Source organism: Megalobrama amblycephala, linkage group LG17, assembly GCF_018812025.1.
Source record: "Megalobrama amblycephala isolate DHTTF-2021 linkage group LG17, ASM1881202v1, whole genome shotgun sequence".
NCBI lineage: Eukaryota > Metazoa > Chordata > Actinopteri > Cypriniformes > Xenocyprididae > Megalobrama > Megalobrama amblycephala.
Genome location: NC_063060.1, coordinates 43,647,792 through 43,670,426, shown reverse-complemented (window position 1 = coordinate 43,670,426; position 22,635 = coordinate 43,647,792). Strand labels below are relative to the sequence as shown.

At 36.6% G+C, this 22,635-nt stretch overlaps 3 protein-coding genes across 11 annotated transcripts in view; 2 read left to right on the top strand and 1 right to left on the bottom strand.

Moving 5' to 3' along the window:
- Positions 1 to 10,350, bottom strand: part of LOC125250291 (NACHT, LRR and PYD domains-containing protein 12-like) — a 128,071-nt gene extending 117,721 nt beyond the window's left edge. For 3 of the 9 annotated variants that reach the window (XM_048162799.1, XM_048162800.1, XM_048162805.1), the window contains exons 1-9: positions 10,047 to 10,349; positions 9,326 to 9,422; positions 8,614 to 8,721; positions 7,416 to 7,523; positions 7,139 to 7,223; positions 6,668 to 6,863; positions 4,736 to 6,566; positions 3,606 to 3,776; positions 2,495 to 2,668 (exon numbers count right to left, since the gene is read on the bottom strand). In XM_048162799.1, the coding sequence (XP_048018756.1) occupies positions 2,495 to 2,668; positions 3,606 to 3,776; positions 4,736 to 6,566; positions 6,668 to 6,863; positions 7,139 to 7,223; positions 7,416 to 7,523; positions 8,614 to 8,721; positions 9,326 to 9,348 (2,696 nt within the window). In that variant the 5' untranslated portion in view covers positions 9,349 to 9,422; positions 10,047 to 10,349. Of the gene's footprint in view, positions 1 to 2,494; positions 2,669 to 3,605; positions 3,777 to 4,735; positions 6,567 to 6,667; positions 6,864 to 7,138; positions 7,224 to 7,415; positions 7,524 to 8,613; positions 8,722 to 9,325; positions 9,423 to 10,046 lie in introns of those variants that run through there. The other 6 variants (XM_048162803.1, XM_048162807.1, XM_048162802.1 and 3 more) reach the window with 4 other exon arrangements.
- A 1,018-nt stretch (positions 10,351 to 11,368) lies between these two features.
- Positions 11,369 to 12,319, top strand: LOC125250323 (gastrula zinc finger protein XlCGF49.1-like). Its single transcript, XM_048162853.1, has one exon. It carries the CDS (start codon positions 11,395 to 11,397, stop codon positions 12,151 to 12,153), a length of 759 nt encoding a protein of 252 aa, XP_048018810.1. The 5' UTR covers positions 11,369 to 11,394; the 3' UTR covers positions 12,154 to 12,319.
- A 7,710-nt stretch (positions 12,320 to 20,029) lies between these two features.
- LOC125250310 (gastrula zinc finger protein XlCGF8.2DB-like) lies at positions 20,030 to 22,024 on the top strand. Its single transcript, XM_048162839.1, has one exon. It carries the CDS (start codon positions 20,123 to 20,125, stop codon positions 21,272 to 21,274), a length of 1,152 nt encoding a protein of 383 aa, XP_048018796.1. The 5' UTR covers positions 20,030 to 20,122; the 3' UTR covers positions 21,275 to 22,024.
- The last annotated feature ends 611 nt before the right edge of the window (positions 22,025 to 22,635 follow it).

The window sequence follows — 22,635 nt, the reverse complement described above, 5'->3', positions numbered from 1 at the left end:
AATATACAAATACTTGAAGTCTAATAGAGATTTTTTTAAAAAGAAACTATTGCAACACTCAGTCCTAATAAAGCAAATTTATAAGAAAACGCCCCACAGAGCAGAAGGGCAAAAGCTCACTAGATCATGATTTTCAGTATGGATACAGAGTGTGAAATTAAGGCCTCAAGACCTTTCTGGCTTTTAGGCTAGAGTCTCATAAGCCTTGTTCAGACCGTCAGTCCAAATCCGATTTTTGCGCATATCTGATTGAAATCCGCGTGGCGGCTACACAATGGTGTCATGTTGTAAATAAGACAACATCTGTATTACAAACCCCTCCATCCTGCGGTTGTTGTTGTTGTTTTTGGCATATGCTTACCAACCCAAAATTATTGCCATATACAGTTGTGGCCAGAATTATTAGCCCCCTTCATAAATATGATCAAAGATGACTCTAAAATAAATCTGGATTGTTTATCCTTTTGATCTTTAATTCATAAAATTAGCCAAAATCTAACCTTTCATTGAAGGAAAATAATTGAAAGTGGGGGGGGAATAACATTAAGAAATAAATGTTTTTCTTCAAAACACGTTGCCCACAATTATTAGCACCCCTAGAGTTTTTTATGAGTAAAATATCTCTGAAGTATATTCCCATTCATATTTACATTTTTTTAGCTCACCGGGGTGATCATGAACATGAAATTGTCCAGCCATGACTTCCTGTTCCACAGGAGTATAAACATGAGGAAACACAAATGCCAAATTCCCATAATCATTCATCACAATGAGAAAAAACAAAGAATATAGTTCTGATGTGTAGCAAATGATTGTCAAGCTTCACAAAATAGAAAGTGGCTGTAAGAAAATAGCTGAAGCATTTAAAATCCCCATTTCCACTATCAGGGCAATAATTGAGAAGTTCCAATCAACTAAAGATGTTACAAATCTGACTGAAAGAGGACGTGTGTCTAAATCATCCTAATGTGAAGTGAGGAGGAATGTTTAAGTGGCCAAAGACTCTCCAAGGATCACAGCTGGAGAATTACAGAGATTAGTTGAGTCTTGAATCTCAGAAAGCCTAAAAAAAGGATCAAACAGCACCTACATCCCCACAAGTTGTTCAGGAGGGTTTCAAGAAAAATCCTCTGCTCTCATCCAGAAACTATCTCCAGCATATTCAGTTGTCAGACACGACTGGAACTTCAAACGGGACCGGCTTCTATGGTCAGATGAAACTAAAACAAGAGCTTCTTGGCAGCAAACCCACCAGATGGTTTTGGTGCACACATGGATAAAAAGTACCCCATGCCCACGGATAAATATACTGCTGGATCTTTAATGTTGTGGGCCTATTTTTGTGCTGGAGGTCCTGGACAACTTGTTCAGATATATCGTATCATGGATTCTATCAAATACCAACAGATAAAAAATCAAAACCTGACCACTTCTGCTAGAAATCTTATAATGGGCTGTGGTTGGATCATCCGTCGGGACAATGATCCAAAACAAAATCAAAACCAGCACAAAAATGTGTCACTGAGCACAAAATTAAGCTTCTGACATGGCCATCCCAGTCCCCTGACCTGAACCTAAAGAGAATGAGTGGAGTGAACTGAAGAGAAGAAGCACCAACATGGAGCTGGGAATCTGAAGGATCTAGAGAGATTCTGCATGAAGGAATGGTCTCTGATCTCTTCTCGGGTGTTCTCCAAACTCATCAAGCATTATAGGTGAAGACTCAGAGCTGTTCTCTTGGCAAAAGGAGGTTGCAAAAAGTATTGAATAAAAGGGTGCTAATAATTGTGGGCAACGTGTTTTGGAGAAAAACATTTATTTCATAATGTTATTCCCCCCCCACTTTCAATTATTTTCCTTCAATGAAAGGATAGATTTTTGCTAATTTTATAAATTAAAGATCAAAAGGATAAACAATGCAGATTTATTTTTAGAGTCATCTTTGATCATATTTATGAAGGGGGCTAATAATTCTGGCCACAACTGTAAACCATTGTGGGTATTCCAGAAAACGAAAGGACACACAAATCAGATCTGAAAAGTTGTGAAATACAATGTGGCCATCAGTAATTTTAGATCGGATTCCAATCGGATACACAATCGGATTTGGACTGACAGTCTGAACATAGCCATAGACCTGCTGTGGAGAGATACAGTGAATCTGGGCTTGAAGGAAAACAATTTGACTGATTTTCTAGAATTTTTAATGAGAAGTGTGCACAAAAACAAAATTGTGCATGTTAATTGTCAAGGTATACCATACTCCAGAATAGCACATATACTGACCCATAATATCTACTTGACCTGTAGCTTGTACCACAACTAAACTGTGTTGATGGTTATCATCATCATGTCAGAACCTGCAACATCTGATCTGATCTTGATAATTTTGATGCAACAAATTGTCCAGCTTATTGTATAACACATATTATATTTGTTATGAATATTTAGCCTGCATATAACTAATTTTGTTAATTATTTCATCCCGTCTCACCTCAGTGTCTTCAGTTGACAGTTTGGATCCTGTAGTAAATCACTGAGCTCCTTCACTCCTGATTGTCCAGGATCATTTCCTGTGAGATCCAGCTCTATCAGGTGTGAAGGGTTTGATCTCAGAGCTGAAGCCAGAGCTTTATAACCTTCTTCTGTTACACTGCAGTTAGAGAGTCTAGAACAGGAATGAAAACATTCAGATGATAAATCAATTAAACCTCAACAACAAATCCTCAAAAAGAATTTTATTTTGTTCTTTGTATGAATATATTGAAAGTTAGTTGCAGAAACTTACAACCGAATATGGAGACAAAAAAGAGGAGAAAGAATGAAAGATAATCTCTATGTATACTGATGAATCAACAGCACAGCCACAGAGGTACACAATAATGCAAAAATAATGTTTTCTTTCGTCTCTGATAGACAGTAAATGCGAACGTCACTAAGACCTAAAGAGTAAGAGCAGAAGTAAACACGCACACACTCATACTGCCAAAGCTCAAAAACACCATCTTGTGCACTGAGCCCATTTTGTTCTTTAATATTAGATCTTTCCTTTCCTCGATTCAATATTACTCTTAATGAAAACACACACACACACACACACACACACACACACAAAAAGTACAATGACAAACTCGCTTATATTAAACATCAAACTTTTATCAACAAAACAAAAAAGGTATACTCGCATTGTTACAAATAAATAAAAGGTATTTGTATACCCTTAATTTAAAACTAATGCTTAGTTTGTGGCTTATTATTATTATTAATGAAAACACATCAACAATAAAATAGTACAATGACAAATTCGCTTTTTAAACATTGGACATTTACCAAAATGAATAAGATGGATGATATGGTATACCCACATTGTAACAAATAAATAAATAATCTTTGGATTTTAAAACGAATGCTTATTTTGTAGTTCATTATTATTTTATATGAAAAACACATGAAAAACACAACAACATTAAAACAAATACAAACTAACTTATATTAAATAAATGCAGTGTTTATTAAAAAAAGTTCTCTTGCGCTTTTGCCTCTGACAACATCCTGTCAGTCATCACACCTCACTCTCGTCATGTGACACCTGTGGCTCAACTCACCTCAGTATCTCCAATTTACAGTTTAAATTCTTCAGTCCAGTGCAGAGCTGATTCACTCCTGAATCCTGGAGATTATTATTGTTCATGTTCAGCTCTTTCAGATTGTTATCTGATTCAAGAACTGCAGCCAGAGCTGAACAGCTTTTGTCTGTTAAGTTACAGTCATTTAACCTACAAGAGAAATAAATCACATCACAGAATTAGATGGAACACATACATTTTCTACATACAAATATTAAATATATTTTCCATTATTATTCTTACATAAACAGCATAAAGAGGCTGAGCGAAATATATGAATATTCTTCAAAAGGTAGTATTTCTAGTACTACTCGTAAAACTTAACATTTAAAATATCACATTATTGGGAGATACATAGTACCAACTGATAATATATTTGTACTTTATTTAGCCGGTTATATAAAAATCTCATTGTTTTATATCATAACCTTTCAGAATTTCATTTTATTTTTTGTCAATATAAATAAACATCTGTACCAAATTACAATTATTTTATGCATCTGAATAAAATGTATCTATTTTTCCTTCCTTAGGAATATGAGCCAATATATAATTTGAGTCATAAAAGTCTGTTGTATCATATGATACAAAACAAATATTCAAACATTTTTAAATGTTCTTTTATATTTTTTCTAATGATTTGATGAACTGAAATGATTTGAAAAAGATTTTTTCAGACTATTATTTCATATGTCAGGCTTTACAAGGTAAAGTCCCCAATATACTTCAAACGAAATTGAAGAACAAACTTATGTGATGTCATTTCGAACAAAATCAGGCCGAAATGAATATATAAAGTGTTACAATATAAACGCGACATGACTTTGCTGGAGTGCCGAATTACAGAACCTGTGCAAACAAACATGTCCACAAATCCTTGCTAGTTTCTCAATTTTACGGGTTTTTTTTTTAACTGAGAGAAAAGCGCAAAACATTTTTACATATTCATTTAACCATCGTTCTCAGCAGTGTGGGCAGCATTAGATGTTCGATAACAATATATCGCTGCTTTAAGTTAATTTTCATGATGGGGATTCATTACAGAATAATGTAAATAAATGCCTTTTCCAATGAGAGCGAAACATGACAAAACATATTAAATGACTTACAGAGCTCTTCTGGAGGTTTTGATGACTGCCGATAATCTAATGAGACACTCGTCTGATTTCTTGAATTTCTGAAGCTCAAACTCCTCCAGCTCTTCCTCTGATGTCAACAACACAAAGACCAAAGCAGACCACTGAGCAGGTGAAAGGTCACCAGATGAGAGACTTCCGTTGCTAAGCAGGGTCTGAATCTCGTTCACCAGAGTTTGGTCATTCAGTTCACTCAGACAGTAGAACAGATTGATGGATCTCTCTGCAGACAGATTACCTTCTAATTTCTGCTTGATGTATTGAACTATTTCCTCGTTGCTCTGGTCATTGCCGTCTTGTTGTGTCAACAGACCCCGTAAGAGTCGCCGATTGGACTGGACTGACAGACCGAGGAGGAAGCGAAGGAAAAGGTCCAGGTGTCCATTGTCACTCTTGAGCGCCTCGTCCACTGCAGTCTTGAGAAAATCAATCATGCTTTGATTTTTGTTTTCCTGTTCTGTAGACTCATGAACAAACACACTTTTCTTGTTGATGTCTAGAAACAGATGTGCATAAAGGGCTGCAATAAACTCTTGAATGCTCAAGTGAACAAAGCAGTACATGGTACCAAGAATGATCCCTGTTTCCTCCTTAAAGATCTGGGTACACATGCCTGAGTACACTGATGCCTTATAGATGTCAATACCACAGGCTTCCAGGTCTGTGTCATAGAAGATCACATTGTTTCTTTGCAGCTGATTTAATGCCAGTTTCCCCAGTGAAAGGATGGTGTCTTTGTCCCAGGAAACATCTGCTGCGTATTCTCCATCATATTTTCGGCGGCTCTGCTGGATCTGAAAGCGGAGAAAGTGTGTGTACATTTGTGTCAGAGTCTTGGGAGTCTCTTCACTGTTTGATTCCTGTAGTGTTTTAGAGATCTCATCAGCCTGATTGTTTTTCACATCATTATTTCTTTTCTCCTCCAGAATGTTCTGGAGAACAGTGGCTGAAATCCAGCAGAAGACTGGGATGTGGCACATGATAAAGAGACTCTTTGATTTTTTAACATGATCAATGATTGTGTTGGCCTGATTCTGATCCGTCAATCTTTTTTTGAAGTACTCTTCCTTTTGTGCATCACTGAATCCTCGTATCTCTGTCAGACAGTCGATACAGTCAGGAGGAATCTTACTGGCAGCTGCTGGTCTGGTGGTGATCCAGATGAGAGCAGAAGGAAGCAGATTTCCCTTCATGAGGTTCGTTAGGAGAACATCCAGAGAGGCTGGTGACGATACATCACACCACGTCTCATTACAATCAAACTTCAGAGGAAGGCGACATTCGTCCATTCCATCAAGGATGAACAGGACTTTGAATCGATTTCTTCTTGTAAGGTTCAGTCCTTTTGTCTCTGGGAAAAAATGAGTTATAAGGTCCATCAAACTTAGTTTTTCTTTCTCCTTTAAGTTCATCTCTCTGAATGGAAGAGGAAATATGAAACTGATATCTTGATTTTCTTTTCCTTCAGCCCAGTCCAGAACAAACTTTTGCACAGAGACTGATTTTCCGATGCCAGCGACTCCTTTTGTCAGTACAGTTCGGATCTCCTCATCTTGTTCAGGAGCATCAAACAAATTTGTACATTTAACCTGAATCTCTTGAGGTTCATGACGCCTGGAAGCAACTTCAATCTGTCTGACCTCATGTTCAGTATTGACCTGTTCACTGCCACCCTGAGTGATATAGAGATCTGTGTAGATGTTATTCAGAAGTGTGGAGTCACCATGCTTCGCCATTCCTTCAAACACACATTGATACTTCTTCTTTAGGCCACATTTTAGCTGATGAATGAAGATCAGCTCATCTAAACACAAGGACAAAAAATAGATAGTTTTAGTCTTAATTTATAGTTTTATAGTCTACATTAATAAGTGTCAATCTGACAGATGGTCATGAGTCTCTGACCTTCTAGAGCATCAGCAGCTTCATCTTGCTTCATCTCTCTCAGGTAATGTAGTGTGAGATCAAGAGCTGCTGCTTTGATAATGCATCTATTCTCATTAAAGTCTTTGACAAAGTTTTGTGTGTTCTCATTTTGTAATATTTTCTTAAACTTTTCCAGCTCGTTCTTCAGAAATGTGATTATTTTGCTCTCAAGATCCTACAAACAAAAGTAAGAAAAAAGACAGAATAACACAATTTAAACCAAATTGTACATCTACATTTGGTCAACACTATTTATTCAATAATTATTTATTTGTATAAAAAAAGTTAAAAAGACTAATATGCTAACCAGCTGTAATTTTTGACAGAGAAAAAAAAATTGCATAAAAAGGAAAAAATAAGTGATGAAGAGGAATTAAATAAAAGTTCTTTGTTTAATAACATATTTGTTTGCTGTAAATATTAAACACTTATGAAAATGTGTTTTCCTACCTGGAAGATCCCCAGGAGATTGTCTTTGAAAGTCTTGTGTTTCCCGTGAGTCTGAACGTCTGAGTCTAATGTCTCATATTGAAGCCTGTAATCAAATAAATAAAATAAAATACTGATTTTCTAGGTAAAATATTACAAAAAGCTAGAAAAAAAAAAAAACATTAGCCATAAAAACTTTAATAAATATTTGATCTAATAATGTTTCATGATTTGTATTCACTGATACAACTTTTTTAACACAGTCAACGTGTGACCAAAAATTACAAACATGAAATACCTTTTATTAGATGATGGTTTTTCCCCACTGAACTCTGGTGGCACTCCTTCTTTTGACCAATCACTCTTCAGAGACACAGAGCTGGACACATGTGGTCCTGATCTTACACTAATGACACAAACAACAGAGAGAAAAACACTTTACTGCATGAGATACTTTAGTCTCATTTGAAAAGGTTTAATGTTGCAAATAGTAATTAAATGCAGTATAGCTCTGCATTTGTCCATTTATGACTATGGTTGGATGGATGGATATATACATGTTCAGTTGCATGATCTAGGGGTGGGTGATATGCCAAAAATATATCACAATTGTTTTCAGGAAAATCACGATTCACGATTTTTATCACGATTCTTCATGTTGTTTTTACTATTTTGCAAGTGACTGAGCATTACAGCCAAACTAATTCCCCTATTTTAAAAACAAAGCCTTACAAAATAACAAAATATAAAATAAAATTAAAAATGGCAGACATTTAGGCCAAAGTGGTGAAGATAAAAATCTTATTAAAAAATGTTATTATTTTTTATCTGTTATTTGTTATTATTTGTTATTAATTTTATCTTTGTTATTAAAAATGTAGAAAAACATAGGCTACACATTATACAAATTAAATTAATAAAATAATTTTTTTTCAGCTACAGTAGGTGTATTTAACAGTAGCATTCAAGTAAAAAATTAAATGAACAAATATAAAAATTATTAATGGTTAACCCACATTCTCCAAAATATTTTATTTTGTGTTCTGCACAAGAAAGAAATGAATACAGTTTTGAAACAACATTACAGTGAGTAAATAATGACAGAATGTTTATTTTAGGGTAAACTATCCCTTTAAGGACAAGCGACTGCATGGTTAATATTAGGCTGCTCTGCACATAAAGACCTGCACGTATATCTAATATACAGCCACACATCCAATTTTCTCTCAAATGTTTACTTTCACTTTAGACATAACCAACTGTGTTTATGTAAACTTTGTGCATATTTGACAGTATTAGAGCAATCGGAAGATAAATCAGGCGCTGTTTGACAGGCTTTTAGTGCCTGTGTGCTTTAGGTGAACACGTTCTGAAAAACGCATGTCAGAACAGCGCATCAGCACACTAAAGGAAAGTTTAACCAGCAAGGGACATGAAATAATGAACTTTTGTGGATTGAAGTGTCCCACGAATATTATAATAAACACACAAAATACCTTTTATTAGATGATGGTTTTTCCCCACTGAACTCTGGTGGCACTCCTTCTTTTGACCGATCACTCTTCAGAGACACAGAGCTGGACACATGTGATCCTGATCTTACTCTAATGACACAAACAACAGAGAGAAAAACACTTTAGTAAAGGAGGTTCAACTGTGTCTGAAACACATCCGTGTCTTTATCTAATCCTACACAGAAATGCACACACACACAATTTACAGTTTTATAGTTAACAATCATTTTATTTTACTGGCTCACATTTGGTTTAATGATTTCTTTAATGTACATGAGTGAGGTTAAATATGTTAAAAATATTTGAACATTTTAAGAGAACATGTCAATTTTTTTTTAATGAACATAAATGAGGAGCAGAAATGTGTGTGTAACACAGTTTTGTTAGCAAACTTCAATTAAATTAATTGTTTAGTTGTTTCCTAATGTCTGTCATTAATATTATGACCTAAAAACCAAAGTCATGTTTGGATTAATTCAGTGTGGTCGCGTCTAGAAGGAAATTAACAAATTATTAACTGTGATATTGTCTATAGAGTCCTGTGACAAACAAAGTTTTACAGACAATGTCAGAGTTCATTTAAGAAGTTCAAAATTGAAGAAATATAAAACAATGATTCAAGTTTTGTTATTCACAGGAAAAAACAAACTCCAGTAGAGTTTAAAATGATGGTGTGAAACAGACGCAGTGTTACCTGTGTTTCTCTGAGAGACTCATCTTAGAGAGAGAGTCCTTTCCTCGCTCCTCTGATCAGCACTGGTTTGAGAAAACAATCAATCGTTCAGCAGGACCTGGAAATGACAAGATTTTACAGAGATGACGAACATGAAAATAATGAAGAATGATGAGTTAGACACAACAGCAAAAACAATGAATAAAATAAAGTGAGTTACAAATATATTGTCATGTAAAATAACTGAATGGTCTTAATGATTTCAGATTGTTTAATGAGTTTAACTGACCCATGACTCTAAATATGAATTCATAAACCTAATTTGTTTTATTCTCTATTCCAGTTTAATATAATTTCACAATCATATTTACACAATCTTTATTAATTGTTGAATTGTTTGTCATTTAATCATTACTTCAAGTTCACAATGATGGTGGAATTCATAATTATTTTAGAATCATTTGAAAAAAGTAGAGTAAAAGTAACCTGAATTATAATGGTCATACTGTATAACTACTAATCATAATTGTTATATATGGACTGAAATATTCGATTTAATTAAAATAAATTAAAAGGACTTAGGCTTCATCTACTGTCAATGTCTGGTTCAAAAATACTTTCGATTTCGCATCACAAAATCAACAGCGAAAACCTTCAGAAACATATTCATTTTCAATAACTCTTTCTCAATAAGTTTATTATCAAAGGTTATTGAAAAATACACCCCCACCCCCTCACTTACTTTCTTGAAGTCTTGTCCACTAAGAAGAGAGATTATAAGTATTTTTATAAACTTCCTCATTTTCCTCCTCCTCTTGTTGTCTGTCAGCGCGAGTCGTTCTCAAAATCTCTTTCTGATCGATGGATTGTGGATTAAATATACATAAATGACCGCGAGTGATTGATTTGGTTATCATTGTGAATGTTTTCTGGAACATCGCAAGGATCAAATCCAGAGAGCAACAGGTTTATTTGGTATCTCTGTTGATGTGACGTTACTTTCGTTTTCCTCTTCTTCGTGTGTTTTACAGGCTGAACGCCACCTACTGTACTGGAGCGAGGATCTTCTACCACATATGTCTAAACCTGTTTAAGACCACTTAAATTAACATTTCAACAATGCATTTGTTATATTCCCTGTTTCTGCACTATAATCTAAGATGCTGGATATTGTAAATGACTGACATCCTGAGGTTTGTATTTGTTATGTACATTCAGTCCTTTTGTTTTGTTTTAGGACCAGACTGCTTATAGACACAGACAGACAATGATTTATGCAACAGATGCTCTTTACTCATCTCACTTGCACAAAAATAAATGCAGTCATTTATAGAAACGCACAGGGGAAATAAACAATCACAGACACCATCTTGTGCAGCGAATATGAAACTCTCTCAACACTGAGTGGATCGTCTGCTGTTTTCTTCTGAGATCTGAAATCCACAGTCTTTACCCAAATAACTACTCTCCTACCAAACAAAAAGGCATATGAAACATACACACATTTTAATCTTATTATTTTATTATTAAAAATTTTATTTTAATAATAAATAAATTAAATTTAAAATAAATTTTAAATTGAATAGTTTTTAATTGAATGGATTTACAGTATTGCTTTCTGAGTTCTAAAATTATTATAAAACATTAAATTCTAAATTAAAAAACAGAGGCTTGTGCTATAAAAAGGAATATTTTTTCTGAACAGTTTACTGTTACTTTATAATAGTAACAGATACCATAATGTCATATCGTTAAATTGTTTAATTGACTTATAAAGCTAATTAATATTGTATTTCTTTAAATTAAGGCTTGTGAAACGAGTCACTAAAGTAACAAAACAGCCGTGGGTGCTTCTCATTTCTCATTTCTGATCCTCTCCTCCCAGCCTCTATCAACTTTCTCCCAGTTTTATTGCCATTACAAATGAGATCATGAACGTTTAGCATATAAAAATATCACATAAAACAGACACTGGAGCTCTGATGTGTTGTGCTGTTAAACTGAGGGTCACTTTGATTAACTAGATCCTGTTTCACCTGTATTCTGGTCAATTTGATTTTTAACCATTTAATTTGTTTCATTCAGACCTGATGGAAGAAGAAAGTGAAGAAGAAAGTGAAGATGAAAGTGAAGAACTGAATGAACAGGAAGGAGAACATCTAAAGAAATCTAAAAAGAATTTGTCACGAAAGAGAACAGGAGCTAAACATTCATGCACCTGCCTTCAGTGTGGAAAGAGTTTCGCATGTAAAGCAATCCTTAAGGATCACACAAGGATTCACACTGGAGAGAAGCCTTTCACATACAATCACTGTGGAAATGAGTTTAGATTCAAAGTAACCCTTAAAGAACACATAAGGATTCACACTGGAGAGAAGCCTTACATATGCGATGGATGTGGGAAGAGTTTCAGACACAGATCAAGCCTTCGGGAGCACACTAAAATCCACATCGGAGAGAAGCCTTTCACATGCTCGCAGTGTGGGAAGAGTTTTACACTTAAATCATACCTTAATACTCATATAAAATCTCACTCCAGAGAGAAGCCGTTCATCTGTCCTCAGTGTGGAAAAGGTTTTAGTCGGGCGGCACTCCTGAAAATCCACGAGAGCATCCACAGCGAAGTGAAGCCGTATCACTGCGCTCCATGCGGGAGGAGTTTCAGCCAAATAGCTGCCCTTCAAAGACACTTGAAATCTTTCATACGCAATAAATACAGGCCTCTAGAAAAATTCATGCTTGTGCATTTTTCCAGTGTTCTTGTGTTTTGTTTTCATTTTATAAATACCACTTTGTCTCAAGATCTTCATCTCTCCTTGTCTTGCACCAACCGTTACAACAACATTTGAGGAACATGAAAATTGTGCAGACATATTTTTCTGGCTAAATTTTTGCGACAAGTCATTTTCCAAAACATACTTATATTTTCAGCCCTTCCCGTGCTTCTCAATACTCCAATGGATGCTTCCTCCTTTACTTGCTCCTCCATCCTCTAGCCTGTGACCTGGAAACCGATCAAAGAAAATCTCAATTCTATAATTGCATCGCAGTGAGGAAGCTTCCTAAAGTAGTCATGAGTGAGGTTGCACGGGTTTGCTGAAGTCTTTCTCACTAAAAAACCTAATGTACCTATAAATTCTCCTCCCCCTTCATATCTATCATAATAATTTAGACATATGCTTTACTTTTTCAGTGTAAATAAACAATACATCTCACATATTTCAATGAGGCATCTTGCTTTAATAATATTAATTATTATGAATTTCTTAAATAACCAAACTTAAACAACATAAGGGCAGATCCCTCCAGGCTCGAGCGCAGCTGATGGTGCTTTGAAATGATGCTCAAGGGATCAAGAATATTTCAATGTACAAATAAGATTTAATTTGATTACCCAATCCTTGTGTCCTTCCGTCACATGTGTAATGAGGGGTGAAGCTAAATTGAAAGGAAACGATGATAAAAATAAGAATAAATAAGAAATTAGGCACCCTCATCTCATCTTCTGTCCAAACATACCACGCTATCTTTAACAAATTATGTAACTTTTACTTACTTCAGGTGACCTGTAAATGCTAACAAATTTCCATTTTCGAATTACCTGACAAACCACCTCATGTGAGTGTAAAAACATTTTTTTGCGATATAGGGGATTTTATAGGACATATTTTCCATTTATTACACTGTGCGAGAATAAGTGTGATATTTGAAAAATATCTCAAATTCTAAATTGTGTGTAATATATAAACAGAAGTTGACTTTTAGAAGAATGCAGATAGAAAAAAACCTCATGGAAGTTTGTTAGTGGAAATGTGGTCAAACTGTACTGTTCTTGTCTGTTTTTTTGTTTGTTTTTTGTTTTTTTTTTCAGCTGGCGATTTGTGATCCATGGAGGTATCGATGGATTTAGTAGTCTTATAGTATATCTGAATGCTGCTACTAACAATAATGCGACCACTGTGCTGGATGCCTTCCTTCGTGCTGTTAGCCAGTATGGATTGCCCTCTCGTGTTCGTTCAGATAAAGGAGGCGAAAACATTGAGGTGGCTCATTTTATGGTACAGAACCGCGGAGAAAACCGCAATTCACACATCACTGGAAGAAGCGTTCACAATCAGAGGTAAATGAAAAATTACTTCATTTGTTTGAAATAATCATGCCTTTCTCATACAGTGGGTACGGAAAGTATTCAGACCCCCTTAAATTTTTCACTCTTTGTTATATTGCAGCCATTTGCTAAAGTTCATTTTTTTTCCTCATTAATGTACACACAGCACCCCATATTGACAGAAAAACACAGAATTGTTGACATTTTTGCAGATTTATTAAAAAAGAAAAACTGAAATATCACATGGTCCTAAGTATTCAGACCCTTTGCTCAGTATTTAGTAGAAGCACCCTTTTGATCTAATACAGCCATGAGTCTTTTTGGGAAAGAAGTTTTTCACACCTGGATTTGGGGATCCTCTGCCATTCCTCCTTGCAGATCCTCTCCAGTTCTGTCAGGTTGGATGGTAAACGTTGGTCGACAGCCATTTTTAGGTCTCTCCAGAGATGCTCAATTGGGTTTAAGTCAGGGCTCTGGCTGGGCCATTCAAGAACAGTCACGGAGTTGTTGTGAAGCCACTCCTTCGTTATTTTAGCTGTGTGCTTAGGGTCATTGTCTTGTTGGAAGGTAAACCTTCTCCAGACTGCTCAGGACCTCAGACTGGGCTGAAGGTTTTTGTCCAGGATATCCCTGTACTTGGCCGCATTCATCTTTCCCTCGATTGCAACCAGTCGTCCTGTCCCTGCAGCTGAAAAACACCCCCACAGCATGATGCTGCCACCACCATGCTTCACTGTTGGGACTGTATTAGACAGGTGATGTACTGTGAGCTGTAAGGTCTTATATAGACAGGTGTGTGTCTTTCCTAATCAAGTCCAATCAGTATAATCAAACACAGCTGGACTCAAATGAAGGTGTAGAACCATCTCAAGGATGATCAGAAGAAATGGACAGCACCTGAGTTAAATATAGGAGTGTCACAGCAAAGGGTCTGAATACTTAGGACCATGTGATATTTCAGTTTTTCTTTTTTAATAATTCTGCAAAAATGTCAACAATTCTGTGTTTTTCTGTCAATATGGGGTGCTGTGTGTACATTAATGAGGAAAAAAAATGAACTTTAGCAAATGGCTGCAATATAACAAAGAGTGAAAAATTTAAGGGGGTCTGAATACTTTCCGTACCCACTGTGTATACAGTCAAACCAAAAAAGGGAAGAAAGGGCCTCAACATCACGCGCTGACTCATGTAACCTGATATAACCATAGCGACAGTACAGCAGCCAGATTAGTGAAACATAAAATTCAACATCACTCTCAGCAGCATTAAAACCCTTCCACAGTACCGTCAACAATTTTTTTTTTTAACTGAATGAACTTAAAAAAGTTATTAAAATGATAAAGTATTGAATTATTGCAGAGCGCAATCACCGCAATCTGTGTGGGTCTCTAAATGTCTTAATGCAGATTTAAAATTTTGACCTTTTTGCCACAGACATCACACCTCTCCTAGAAGTCTCCCCCATATTGACAGTGGCTCCCTGATGCCCACAAATTATATACAAATCCCTGAATTTTTGGTGAGTGAGAAAGAGACAAAGAAGTGTGATGTCTGCCCACATCAAATAAAAATTACGTACATTGTTGATTGTACATTGTGATAATCACCACAATTTTTTTTAAAGTCACCTACTTCTCACAAACATCAACATGGTCTTGTATTTCTGACAGGGTATGCTTCTCATTGCAGTACAAGCATTCTGTCAGTGGTCCAGAGGATATAGGCTGGTCACGCTCAAGCGTCTGAACAATTGTAAGAACAAAAAACAAAAAAAAAAAAAAAACCATTACATTTGCAGATAGTAAGATCATCTTTAAATACAAAGAAATACTAATTTAGAGAAAACCATAAACCACATTATTTAAAACTATCACTTTATTTTGGTCTTTTAAACTTTTAAGGCATTACCAGAGCTTAGAACCCAAGAGCCGACACTTTGATACTTTTTGGGTAACGGCCACTAGAGATGGCACTATAATATATATATATATATATATATATATATCCTTAATTTAATACGTTAGTAATAATTCAGTGTTTATAAGCCTTTTAAAGAATTTTAACCCAAACTGACTGGGTTTCTAAAGAGCAAAGGTTTTGTGAAAAAAGTGGAAGACTTAAAGTCTGTAAAAAGGATTTGATGATCACTAGTAATAGTCATTCATTCAGTGTTGTCATCATTCAGGTTAGATTTCAGCTATAATGTAATTTTTTTTTTTTTATTTATTTATTTTTTTTTTTAAACAAAGCAGCTGATATTGCCATAGAAACTAGTGGACCGATGACTCGCTTTCACCCCAAAATGGCGGAAACGCAGGGCTGCTGCTGGGCGCTGGTGTTGCAATGGAACGTTCTATTGAGTGTCGCTTCTTGTTAGTGTATATTCTATGGTATTACCAACCAGAGATTTTAAATTTTATCTACCTACCTGAAGATCTATATCTTTCTGGAGTGGCCTGATATATATGACAGCCTGTCCAACCATGACAGACTCACTTAAGAGGTACTCTGGTGAGTAGCCATCATCGGGACAGTGTATGGTCTCCAGTATTTTTGAACGTGTTGATCCTTTGGATCGGAGGAGCTGGAAACCACCACACTCTTTCAACATAGGAAAATGTTGCAAGAGCTGATCAGAAAACTCCTGAGAGGTGCAGTATTTGTCTAGAACAAAGACAAAATAGACATGCAGCTTAAAGGTGCCCTAGAACCCTTTTTCACAAGATGTAATATAAGTCTAAGGTGTCCCCTGAATATGTCTGTGAAGTTTCAGCTCAAAATACGCCATGGATTTTTTAAAATTAATTTTTTTAACTGCCTATTTTGGGGCATCAACTATGTGCCGATTCAGGCTTCGGCCCCTTTAAATCTCGCACTGGCCGCCCCCGAGCTCTCGACTATAATACAGTGCATAAACAAAGTTCACACAGCTAATATAACCCTCAAATGGATCTTTACAAAGTGTTCGTCATGCATACTGCATGCATACATCGGATCATGTAAGTATAGTATTTATTTGGATGTTTACATTTGATTCTGAATGAGTTTGATAGTGCTCCGTGGCTAAAGCTAATATTACACACTGTTGGAGAGATTTATAAAGAATGAAGTTGTGTTTATGAATTATACAGACTGCAAGTGTTTAAAAATGAAAATAACGACAGTCTTGTTTCCGTGAATACAGTAAGAAATGATGGTAACTTTAACCACATTTAACAGTACTAGCTACATGATAACCAAACATTTAGAAAGACAGTTTACAAATATCATGTTATCATGAATCATGTCAGTTATTATCGCTCCATCTGCCATTTTTCGCTATTGTTCTTGCTTGCTTACCTAGTCTGATGATTCAGCTGTGCACAGATCCAGACGTTAATACTGGCTGCCCTTGTGTAATGCCTTGAACATGGGCTGGCATATGCAAATATTGGGGGCGTACATATTAATGATCCCGACTGTTACGTAACAGTAATGTTGAGATTCGCCTGTTCTTCGGAGGTCTTTTAAACAAATGAGATTTATGTAAGTAGGAGGAAACAATGGTGTTTGAGACTCACTGTATGTCATTTCCATGTACTGAACTCTTGTTATTCAACTATGCTGAGGTAAATTCAATTTTTGATTCTAGGGCACCTTTAAATTATGATTTGAGGTGGATAATACATAATAATGTAAGAATGACTCAAGCAACCCCTTTTATCTGGGGGCAGAGAAAAAAAAACCTATTACCTGGAAAGGTCATCCGCTTCTCCCCTATTCCTGCCCTCTCTGGTTTGTTTTTAATTGTTGGACTCGGCACCTCACATTCCTTTCTTTTGGATAGGCAAAAAAAACGATGGGTGTAGGAAACACTTCTGTGTCTTTTTGCTGAAGGTCCAGCTGCAGTGTTCGGACGTTTAGGCAGACGGCCCCATGAATAAGGTGCAAATAATCTTAACACATCTGCTGCAATAAAATGGACATAAATTATGAACAGAAATATATTTTAATAGTTTGTATTTTATTAAATGGACTGTTTAATTCAGGGTTGCCAACAGTCTATTTACCAGGATTTAAACACATGCGAATGCTGGAAAACTTCTTTTTGCTTTTTTAATTGATTTTGCTGTCTCACATTTGGTGAACTCTTGACCTGCGAATTCGCATCACGTGACCAATATCGATCACGACGAACGATGTAAAGTACACTGGATAGATTTACATTTTGCATAGATTATTTATAATGTTTTATATACAAGTGCTCAAAATGTAGAGGGTCCGCGGCTAAAGCAGTTTTGTCCAAAACTAACATTTCTTATACAATGTTCAACGAATGCCATCGTCAGTAAAAGACCACCTCCCCAGTCAGACCCCGGGTGAAAGTTGGCAACCCTAGGCCAAACTGTTTTACGACAGACCACGGTTCTTATGTGCCAACTTACCCAGTGTCCCACCACTTCGATCCGGAGGCGGCGTGCTCAGATCAGATGGACTTTCCGAAGTTCCAGTTTGCCGCTCTAATACTTGGGCCGCTTCTCTGAGAAGCTGTGAAACAGACTTCGCCATGTTTGTTGCCAGGCTTACTGCTTCTTCTTCTTCTATTGGCCGAGCTTACTGCGTTTGCCGCCAATGATCAAAATACCCGCGACAACGCAAGCCCCGCCTTGACGCAATGATTGACGGAGGGTGGGCGTGATCAGCCCTGAATGCATTTTCAAATCCACACCGACTAAACTACACTCGACGTGGGGCATTAATTAAAATGCATTTTTCAAACCTCTCAAGAGTGAGTGTCAATTAATTTAAATCACAATTTTGCTAAAATTTTGCTTTATCTTTGGCTCAGAATGCATTTTGAAATCCACACTGAATTTTGCTACAAATATCCCATGGTTTATTATGAAAATGCATTCCTCCGTGTCCTAACCGTGAGTGTTAATGCATTTAGGACATTTAACATTTGAAATGATTATTTTGCTACTGTTATAGTTTGGACAGCGACACATACCAAATCAATTTGAGTTATACATTTTCATTTTAATTTCGCAACTTATAAAGCATTAAAAATGAGTATGTAATTTACATATTAAAACTACTATTGGAAATGGCAAAAGAAAATTATATAATTTAATTTTCATTTTCATTTTGCACCATCTTTGCACATATGGTAATGAAAAATGTATATTAAATAGAGAAATACATTGCCATTTTGCATATTACATTGCCATTTTGCATATTACATTTCAAATTGAATTCTGCTACACATATGCTTCCATACACACATGCTAATCTAATTTTAATTAGATTATATAATTTCAAGATTTAAACTTTAGATGTGTGGAATCATGCTGCATAAAACACCTGCAGAAAACAAAAACAGCAGACGGACTGAATGAAAATGCAGATTCACTCTCTGACAGTAGGTGGCGCTAATGGAGAAAACTACCACTGAACACAAGGCAGTTATAAACACTACTTTATAAAAAGATGTCATTGAAATTTCTGATGTTGTCGATGTTAACTTCCTGTTTACAGACTTCCTAATATTTTCACACAAATGACATTTTGGGAAATAACTGCAATGCAGTTTGTGCGCAAGTCCAGAACAGAGATTGGCAAAAATAAAAATAAAAACCGAGACGAGGAGACTCAAGTCAGAGATCCCCTGCTAACACAAATATACCAAAATAAATGATCGGTGATCTATGCTCGTCAGCGTGAATTTTAAATTAAGATCGGTTCGTGAGAGCTGCCAAATTTAGTCACTACCGATCGAGTCATAGAATATGATTATCGTCCGATACCGATCTGTGGATGATCGATCAGAGCATCTCTAGTAAACATTATTGACCGAACTGATTGTATTGGTGCAGTACAATAATAATTAGGGGTTCAAGCACAAAGTTTGGTCGTAGACTCAAGTGTCTTATATCATTGGAATCCTTGGCTCAAGACAAACAAAACATATATCTTCATTTCCGCTATTAAAACTTTTCTGCGTTTTGAATTTTTTTGAAAAATCTACTTTTTCCAACTCCTCATAGGCTGTTTGTCTGATTCACTCGAAACTTGATATACATCATCTAGAGACCTTCCTGGCAAAATGTTATTAAAAGAATTTCGATTAGGGCTGGACGATTAATCGAAAATAATCGAAACCGAAATTCAGAACCTCTAACCGATGTAATTTTCCCATATCGGTTATTTTGGTTTCTTAATCCTGTTAGGAGCCATTGGCTGCCATTGGCCTAAGAAGTTTGAAAACTAGTTTGACCAGGATAATGGAGGCCGATCAAAACGAAACTTGGTGGACCTATTTGACTCTTGACTCTAGCAGCCTGTGTGAAGTATGAAAGAAATCAGCCACCAGGTGGCGCTACGTATCACACATAAACTATATTCATAGCATATGTTGAATCTCCTCATTCTCTATAAGTTTGCCTTAAGGTCCTATGTATTTCACTCAACCTCAAAACCACTGTAGTACAATTCTCTAGATTTTTTAGGTCAATAATTAGCAAAAACGGTTGAACTTTATCATTTGGATAGCCATAACAGGAACATTCAGAAATCTCCATCCAAAAGCCTATAAATCTTAAATGCTTTCATGTCGGCCTAGAACCTAACACCATAAATGGCATAAAGATCTTAAAAGCTTGAACCCCGATAAATGCTGCTTGCAGCTTTAATATGACTATTGTAATTTTAACTGGTGCCAGGATCAGTTCATGTGTTCATCTGGAGCCCTGATGATTGACCTCTTTCTTTCTGCCATGAAACTGTGGGTCACTTGTGTTTCTTATTTGTCTGAATTGATTTTAGACATGATGGAAGTGAAAGTGGAGTGTGAAGAACTGAATGTAGTGGAGGAGGATCATCAGTATCAGAGACCTCAGAAGGTCATAACAGGAGAAAAGTCGTCACAGTCCGAAAGCGATTTCTCTCAGAAAAGAACAGGAGCCAAAAAACCACCATTCATCTGCCCTCAGTGTGGGAAGTGTTTCACACTCAAAGTGAACCTTAAAAGCCACATCAAAATTCACACCGGAGAGCGTGATTTCACCTGTCTGCAGTGCGGCAGCAGCTTCTTCAAAAACACAGATCTGAAGAGACACCTGCAAACACACACCGGAGAGAAGCCGTTCAGCTGCCCTCACTGCGGGAAGAGCTTCACACGCAAAGAGAGCCTGGAGAATCACATCCGGATCCACACCGGAGAGAAGCCGTTCAGCTGCCCTCACTGCGGGAAGAGCTTCACACGCAAAGAGAGCCTGGAGAATCACATCCGGATCCACACCGGAGAGAAGCCTTTCACCTGCCTGCTGTGCGCCAAGAGCTTCATACGCAAAGGACACTTTAAGAACCACATGCGCATTCACTCCGGACAGCGTCCGTGCACGTGTCACGAGTGTGGGAAGAGCTTCACGCAGGCCACCATCCTCAAAAACCACCAGCACTCGCACTCGGGAGAGAGACCGTTCAGCTGCGGCCAGTGCGGTAAAAGCTTCATTTCAGCGAAGCACCTGAAGATCCACCAGAAAATTCACCAGAAGCTTTTCTTGTGCTCTTTCTGTGGAAAGATGTTCTCGCAGCTGGGCTACCTGAAAGAGCACCAGAAAAAAGCTCACATGTGCTCGGTGTGCGGGAACAGCTTCTCTAGAGCCAAATATCTGAAAGAGCATCAGAAGGTCCATACGGGAGAGAAACCCTACAAGTGCTCACATTGTGACAAGAGCTTCAGTCAGTCGGGGAACCTGAAAATACAGGAGAGAGTTCACACCGGAGAGAAGCCGCACCGCTGCCCGCCATGTGGAAGGAGTTTCGTCACATCCAGCGCTCTGCTGTCTCATCGAAGGAAATGTCGCCAAAAGTTGTCGTAGAGAGCAAGAGTCAATAGTGTGAAATTCAGATGAACTGAAGAGTCATTGTGCAAGATCAATTGCTTCTACATCTTTGTGCACAGCTACATTAATCATGTTAACTGTGTGCAGTGCCATTCGTTTACATCCACATATTTATATGCGAACTTTGGAATATTGCAATAAAAAGTGTTGTATGGAAATGCCAAGATGCACATAAATTTTAAAATGTGCATAAAAAACATATGAACTCAACTGAGGCAGATAATTGTGTTATCCGATAAGAAGACTATGATGGAAGCTACGATGCAAACGCATTTTCCAAATAAATCCATCGATGCGTAACAGAAGCTCACATACCTTTGCCTCAACAGAGGCTGTGATTGGATAACTGGACTAACCAGTGGACCAATCGCATCTCAGCATCTCAAATGTTGATTTGGTGGTTCTGAAATGCCTGAGCCAAAGTCTGTCATCAGAATGATTTGGTTTAATTCCCTCCGGAAGTGTCTCACGTGAGCATCCGAATGCAAGAGAACATGACAGCGTTTATTGTGTTTCATCTGCCGCTCTGAGACGCAACTCATTTATGATGCAGGAAAAAAGAGCCAATTGCAGCAACTTACATTTTTATTACTGATATTTTGCACCAACTTCCCAGGAAGTGACAATTCTGTTCTCTTGAACACATGGAAATTTTGCTTTTTTTTTTGTAAATGTTTTATGCCATATTCCAATTTTGCATATAAGTTAAATGGCTAATATTTAACATGAGTCTATTACTTCTCCATGCATAGCCTTAACCAATCAAGTATAAATGATAGCTTGTGAGAGGAGGTGAATAGAAAAGACCTGCAATGAGAATATGAGGAGATCAGAACAGAAGCCTAACCAGTCAACAGCTGAAGTGTTGATGAAAATATGAAATAAGGATCTTTGCAAGTTAATTTATGGCTGAATAGAGTACATTAATATTATTTTCAAGAACACCATGGTGTAGTGTTGTATGTTATGAATTGAAATGTCCATAAATGAGAGCAAAATATTGTACAGAGCTACTCATCTAATGAGCACAGAGGACAGATGTACTTGAGTTCAGCAGATGTTCAGTATTGTTCCAACAATGTATCTCAGTTCTGTGCTAATAAACCTTTTTTTCCCACAACACTCCATCAGATCTTTAATTTCACCAGCAGATACACACACTATTGAGAAAAGATGAAACTGCTTTAAGAGATTTTGCATGAAATTACTTTCTTTTTTAAGAAAGTTTAAAATATATACTGCCGTGTTCAAAGGAACATTAAATTGTTTTTTTAAGTTAAAAGAACAATTTCTTCAGATAAAATTAAAATGGTTTGACAATTAGAGATCAGACTATA